The following is a 7,732-nucleotide window of genomic DNA, read 5'->3' as shown; positions in this document are numbered from 1 at the left end:
CACGACGCGAAGCTGAGTTATAAAGTTATAGAGTTATAAAGTGGAGTTTATAACTTTTACTTTACTTTTAGTCATTTAGCAGACGCTTTTATCCAAAGCGACTTACAAATAAGAAAAAGTAATTCAAACTAAAAGCTAAAACTCTATAAATACTATATATACACACATTTAAGAAAATAAAGGAAATTAAATAAAAATGACAAATGCATACAACAACATTTCAAAACTAAACATTTAAATGAAAACAAAAAAAATTAAGTTAAAAACAATTCAAAATGTTAAAAGAACAAAAGGTATGAGTATAATTATGATTCTAACATAACACTGAGCCAAACACCAAAAAACAACTACATGTGTGTATGCACAACCACACACATACATATATCTATAAATACATTCAATATATATTATTTCATTTCCATTTTGTATGCTGAAGTACTGAAATAACTCAAATTAAATAAAACTAAAACTTAATAAAAAACCTATATAGACACAATAAAAAACGAATAAAATGACAACATTACTACAGCTGTATAAAACGGTTATTCCATATACGTAGTTAGGTTTCACAAAATAAAACCGAGCAAATAAAGTGTAATGATATTAAGAACATGTTGTGGTTGCTGACCAACACACAGAAGCAAACAAAGCAAACAGCTTCGAATGCGGCTCAACCAATCAGAATCAAGGACCGGAACTCTCCGTTTTATAAAATCAATTTTTAAAAATATATATGTAAAATATAACATCTTGATGTTTCTACTTTTAATTTGGAGATTCGATTGTGAAAATATATTTGATTACATTTAATGTTCTATGCAATTAACCACTAGTAATTACAGATTTTTTTCTTATTGACGATTGACTGCACTAACCTATATATTACAAATAAAGTTAAAAATGTATGTATTTATTATTTTATTTATTTCTTTAACACAGGTTGACCTTCAAGATGTGCCACCTGTACTGGAATTGGCCCGGAACGATACGTGTTCCTGCACCGTGCAAGTACGCCCACAAACTGGCCTTTCTGTCTGGTCAGTACCTCCACTCAGAGCCTGCCATCCAGCTCTCAGAGAAACTGTTCTTCCTGTGAATGAGACCCGTTCAGCGTCTCAATCAGACACAAGAGGGATCGAATCTCCCTCTTTCGTTCCTGTTTTTCTTTTGTGCTTATTTTTTTCATTGCTGTTCTTAAAAGTACTGTTCTGAATGTTTTTTGCCGGTATCCAAAACAACCTTTTTTTTTTTTTTTTCCCCAAAAGTTTTTTTGTAACTCTTAGTTGTTCGTTCTTGTAAAGCATTACTGAATAAAGTGCATGTCACACTCTTAACTTTCCCCAGCGTCTCTCTCGTAGTCTGAAATAATGCTCTGATGTGTAGTGGTTCACAGCGCAATATTCATTCTATTAGCAGATTGCTTTTTCTTGAGGAAATTTGGTAACTCTTTGGATAGATAACTACACCAATTAACATGAACTGACAATGAACAATACTTCTACAGCATTTAATCATAATGTTAGTTTCACCTTTTACTAATACATTTTAAAATCAAAAGTTTTATGTTCGCATTAGTTAATGCACGGTTAACTAACATAATGAACAATTGTATATTAATAGTTTGAAATGCTGTAAACATACAGTATGTTGTGCGTAGTTCATTTTAGCTAATGCATCAACTAAGGTTATCAAATGAGACCTCCGTCCTTTCCCTCATTCTAAAAGGCCAAAGGAACAAAACAATGCTGCTCTCTATTTTTGAAAACAGTCTGATTTGTTTTAAATGCATTAAAATTCCACATCAACGTCTCAAGATTTGCATTACTTCATTTGAGCATTTAGTAACAGGATCTGTTGAGCAGTTATACATTGAAAAGGGACTAAAGTTGAAAATGACAACTGTCTACAGAAATAACCTACAATACTGTATGTCCCCGTAAATCTAAACTAAATTTGGGAATATGCCAATTCTGGCACTTCGCATTAGGGTTCAATGGAAATTTGGTATTAATGGCGATATATTTGTTTCCACTAGATGTCAGTGTCTTGATGATCACTCTTTAAACTGGCTAAAATGTAATGCAAAAACTAGCAGCAAAATGTTTAACTGACTATTTGAATAAGTCAGAAATAAAATCAGCCATTAATAATTATATATATATATAATATTAATGGCTGATTTGACACTTTTGACTTTGATTTGAGTTTTTTTTTATGCAAATGAGTGAGTCAGACAACATGTATCGAGAGCCACATTTACACCAATCACAGGACAGTTTAAAAATCAATGTGGCAAGTTATTAGTATCCGAGTCTTTCTTTGGTTGTCGAGACCCTGCTCAGCAGAGGTTTCACCCATATCTCAGTGTCATAGGTTGTCAGTCACACTCCTTGTGACTGTAGAATGATGGCCATCGTGTTGAGAAGTGTCAGGTGCCCCATGTAACCCATATGGAGCAGCAGCATCCTTTTGGGTTGCTCAAAGCTATTTACTGGCACTTGCCACTTGTCTCAAGCAATCTAGCACCATCTGAACAAGCTCCTAAAACACAGCTGGAGCTCTACCCAGCTGTGTACAGAAATTACAGTTCAAAATGCAACCATTATTCCATGTGCAAGATCATAACTGGATGCCACTTAACTAAATTTAACGTGCAACGTGATGGTCATGTGGTTTAATAATTGTTTCATGAACTCATAGTTGTGTCTGAATTCTAATACGTCCTACACTGAATGACTACATCTTACATCTCGGCCATTGTTAAAGTACACACTTGGGTGTTTAGTATTAATATTACACATACGCTATTACCATTGACCTTAACAAGCTCCTAAAACACAGCTGGAGCTCTACCCAGCTGTGTACAGAAATTACAGTTCAAAATGCAACCATTATTCCATGTGCAAGATCATAACTGGATGCCACTTAACTAAATTTAACGTGCAACGTGATGGTCATGTGGTTTAATAATTGTTTCATGAACTCATAGTTGTGTCTGAATTCTAATGCGTCCTACACTGAATGACTACATCTTACATCTCGGCCATTGTTAAAGTACACACTTGGGTGTTTAGTATTAATATTACACATACGCTATTACCATTGACCTCTGACCTGTTTGTTCTTTGAGCTATAATGTATGAACAACAACTGTAGAAACACACTTACTTTAAATGGTGCAAATATCTTCTGGCCTCATGGCATAGCAGAGTGCCTACTGGGTAGTGCACACTTGAGAATTTCAGCAGATGCATTAGTTCACCTTAGTATTGTTATTTCATGAATACTGAGTATTCAGACATCCTATTCATTTTATGCATTGATTTTTGCATACTGTATAATAAGGCAGTTTTCAGAAAGTGAGTGTTTTTTTTCTCTCCCAAAAGGCATAGAGTTGGCAACAAATATTTTACTGAAATTATGAAAATATGCAATTCTAAAAACACGCAGGGCGAACTCAGAATGTCTTTGTCTTCGAAATCGATGAAATCGATTTGGGACACTCCTGCAAGAATTAAAATATACTGTATTCTAATCAGAAGTGATTAGGTATATCAATGTGATTTAGAATGTAATTATATTATTATTGCATTGTTTTTTTCGAAGTTGAATAAATGTTTCATTGTCACTGTTACGCACCCCCATTTAAAGGCGTCAGAAAGGGAAAAATGTAACAAAGAAAGGACACGAGAAACCCGAATACATGACAAAGTATTTATTAAAGGGCCAAGAAATCGGGAACACGTATCCTACGGAAAACACAAAAACAAACGATAAGATTCCAAATAACTAACAAAGGACAATTAACCCAAAAATAATACCAATGCCTGAAACATAACCAAAGCAAAACAGAAATTAATACACTTGGGAACAAAAAAGGACAATAAAGGAACGAAGAAGCTTGATTGCTGGTGTTTCTTCTCAATAAAACTCAATGGCAACATATACAGAGAAAATAAAATTGGTCCCAGAATAGAGCCCTGAGGAACCCCACAGACAAGAGGAGCAGTAGAAGAAGAGTAATCACCTAAACTGACTGAAAAAGTCCTATCCTTCAGATAAGAAGAGAACCATTTTAAGGCCAGTTTTGAGCACTTCGGTTTGGAACGAAACTTCAATATGGTGACCATGATTATTTTCACTCCAAAGTGCCCTTCGGAGGCCGATATATCTGTACTTAGGCTGTACTTGAACATGCTCTCATGCTTGGTGGTTAAAAAAACGCATTATTTTTTATATAATTTACATTATTACAATACCTTTCTCCCCAGTCTGGCACAAACGGCTCGATTAGTTCCGGGTTTGATGAACGCCCGCCTTCCGAAAAACGAAATGTGATGTGATTGGTTAGCTATCCCAGTGCGTTGTGATTGGCGAACAGCTTAGACGATGTTTCAGTACTTCCCCGGCCCTTGCCAAAGTTTAGTTAAGGATGGTGTCAATATTGCCATATCAATTTGAACCGGATTCAGACCCAGAGAATATTGAACAAGAGGATCGCGCAGAACCTTTGCACGCACGGATATTGCAAGACATATTAGAGTGTTAACGTTATGAATTTATTTATACCATAGTCCAGTGTTTTCACAGGCGGCATATATATGCAAACTCATTCGCTGTTGGAGTGATAGAGATCAAGGTTTCCCCAGTAATGGCTGTTCACAAAGCAGCCCTCCACAAAAAAAAAACACTGCTTTATCAGACATTACATGCAAGATTAAATGAAAATTACATCCAATTTTCTGAAGACAGTCGGTTTCCTTCAGAAATACAGTGATATAAAAATACCTGCGCTCAATGTATGGGAAGCACTGTAGTCTCATAATTGAAGTGTAAATTCTGCAGATTACATCATTGTCCAGTATTGTACTGTCAGAAATTTATTATAAAAACGTTTTCATAAAAGTAACATACATATTTTTTGTGATATCACAAAACCCGGAAAACAAACGCCGTAGTCCAAATGAGCCGTTCGTTGTAGTTCTTGAAAAGGGATTTTTTTAAAAACAAAATATCTTCCTGTGGAGTGGACTTTGAGATTTCACACTACACACTGACTAAAATTCAAAAAGTGAAAAAGCATAATAGGACCCCTTTAAGTCCCCCTTAAGTGAAGTTTTAAAAACAGGTATTTCAAAATGTTGGGCAATATGAAATAAATCATCCTTTCTACACATTTCTAGTCCTACACGACTTGGTTGTTTTATAAACGCATTCAAATCGAAAGTAGCCATAACCTCGCCCCTCCCCACCCCCCAACCTTTAGAATTTCCGTAGGCGGGAATTATTTTAATGATATTCTAATGGGCCTTTTTGTGATATCACAAAACCCGGAAAACAAACGCTGTAGTCCAAATGAGCCGTTCGTTGTAGTTCTTGAAAAGGGATTTTTTTAAAAACAAAATATCTTCCTGTGGAGTGGACTTTGAGATTTCACACTACACACTGACTAAAATTCAAAAAGTGAAAAAGCATAATAGGACCCCTTTAAGTCCCCCTTAAGTGAAGTTTTAAAAACAGGTATTTCAAAATGTTGGGCAATATGAAATAAATCATCCTTTCTACACATTTCTAGTCCTACACGACTTGGTTGTTTTATAAACGCAAATCGAAAGTAGCCATAATCAGCTGAGCAACAGGCAAACAAACATAATATAATAGTGCAAGCAACTCCAGACCTAAACCTACCTATCCAAAACTAAATAAGACTTAACTAGTCTTCAGAGGGTACCAGTTGAGAGGCAAGCTATCTCAACTGGTGATAGTTAGAAAGTAGATGGAACACACCCCCCCCCCCAACACCGGATTACCTCCAAAAGCAACAAACTAAAATAACAAAGAAAACAACAAATCAGTAAGACATAAATAAGACACGGTCCTCTTGGCTTACTCTACCTATAAAGAGTTTGTTTTGCCCCACTACAATAATTGCTCAACAAAACAAAATCTAAATCCCGGACGAGCCCCCAATTTTGTCAGAAGGGGAAAACGTAACCTAAAGAAAGGACACGAGAAACCCGAATACATTACAAAGTCTTTATTAAAGGGCCAAGAAATCGGGAGCACGTATCCTATGGAAAACACAAAAACAAACTATAAGATTCCAAATAACTAACAAAGGACAATTAACCCAAAAATAATATTAATACCTGAACACAATAAAGGAACAAAGAAGCTTGATTGCTGGTGTTTCTACTCTCTCCTCTCTCCCCTCATGCTTTGCTTCAGTGTCCTTCATATAGCCACTCGAACCACGCGCACACTAGATGCAGGTGCACAGGGGCGGACCTAGACAATCAGACTCAACACAGAATGAAAATAGCAGAGCCATGACGTCCCACATAGAGAACAATGAAACACTCAAGGCACAGGCCGTAACAGTCACATTTTGTCATGCTTTGTGTGTTCTGCTTTATGTGTCCACCCCGTCATGTGCTGGTCCACCCTGTCATCTTGATATTTTAAATAATTCAATCATACCTATATAATCCAGAGTGTTCAATAGCTAGGTGTGGAGGCAATAACAAGCAAACAAAAAAACTGCATCCAAATATCAGTTTTCTCAAAATAAGAAAAAAATACATGTGCGAATTGTATGAGTTTCTTTAAAAACACATGGTTTACAGAAAATCTTTTATGTATTTATAATTTGAAAGCAAACAAATAACCCTGTTTAGGAAAGGGACATCATACCGTTCAGAAAATATAATTTGCATATTGCAGTGAAAACGTGTTTAACAGTAATATACTGTATGTGTCCATGACAGGGTGGACATATCTTATGGTCTATGCTTCGAATAATGGCCCATAATTATCTAAAAAAAAATGTGTGGGAGCTCAGCTAATATATTTCTATAGTACTTAAGTATCTACTATTTATGACATAACATAAAGCGAATGGGAAATTAAGACCAAAATATTTGAGTATTGTGAGGGTTGAAAGGTCATGTTTTATACATTTCTAACTGTTTAGGTTTATAGGTAGGAGTGGGATTAATGACTATAAAAAATGTTTAATGCTATATTGTAACTAAAATGGTTATTTTCCTGTATATTTCGGTCAATTGGGTTTTATATCCCTATAAAATGGGTAGGTTAAGGGGTCTGAAAATCTAAATTGCTTATTAATAAAATGATACGAATGCATATTCGCTATAAAATAGGTACGTTTAGGTTTGGGGTAGGTTAAGGGGTCTAAAATCTAAATCGCTCATTGATAAAATGAGAAAAATGCATTGATACGGATATCTTAATGATATAAAAGATACGTAAATATTTTTAAGTTTTTTAGCTAAAAATACACAGCGATTTGTACGTTTTAAACGTTGAAATGCATCTAAATTGTAAATTTTAGCATCAATAAAAAAGTACAAAAATATGTTTTGTGCTTGTAAATGTTACGCGTTAATACCTATGTGTAAACATGAGACCAGGCTGACTATTTATGACATGACATAAATAAATTGAATGGGAAATTAAAACCAAAATATTTGAGTATTGTGAGGGTTGAAAGGCACTCTATGGTGATATTAACCCATGGGTCAAACACGAGATGTCCCATTTTGGTGTGCGCATCAAATTCAGTTTACAGAAGTGATTTTATAGTCTATACATGGAACACATATTAAATGCAAGCACTTTAAATGGGTCATATGATGCGATTTAAATTTTTCCTTTCTCTTTGGAGTGTTACAAGCTCTTGGTGCATAAAGAAGATCTGTAAAGTTGCAAA

At 35.0% G+C, this 7,732-nt stretch overlaps 1 protein-coding gene across 1 annotated transcript in view; it reads left to right on the top strand.

Moving 5' to 3' along the window:
• Positions 1–1,316, top strand: part of LOC107560971 (piwi-like protein 2) — a 43,294-nt gene extending 41,978 nt beyond the window's left edge. Inside the window, exon 23 of the mRNA XM_016245283.1 lies at positions 940–1,316. Coding sequence (XP_016100769.1) covers positions 940–1,096 — 157 coding nt within the window. The 3' untranslated portion in view covers positions 1,097–1,316. The remainder of the gene's footprint in view (positions 1–939) is intronic.
• Positions 1,317–7,732: the final 6,416 nt, after the last annotated feature.

The sequence above is a fragment of the Sinocyclocheilus grahami genome, unplaced genomic scaffold (genome assembly GCF_001515645.1).
Source record: "Sinocyclocheilus grahami isolate Dianchi unplaced genomic scaffold, SAMN03320097.WGS_v1.1 scaffold749.1, whole genome shotgun sequence".
NCBI classification, from domain to species: domain Eukaryota; kingdom Metazoa; phylum Chordata; class Actinopteri; order Cypriniformes; family Cyprinidae; genus Sinocyclocheilus; species Sinocyclocheilus grahami.
The sequence above is the reverse complement of the archived record's forward strand: the minus strand, read 5'-3'. Positions and strand labels throughout refer to the sequence as shown.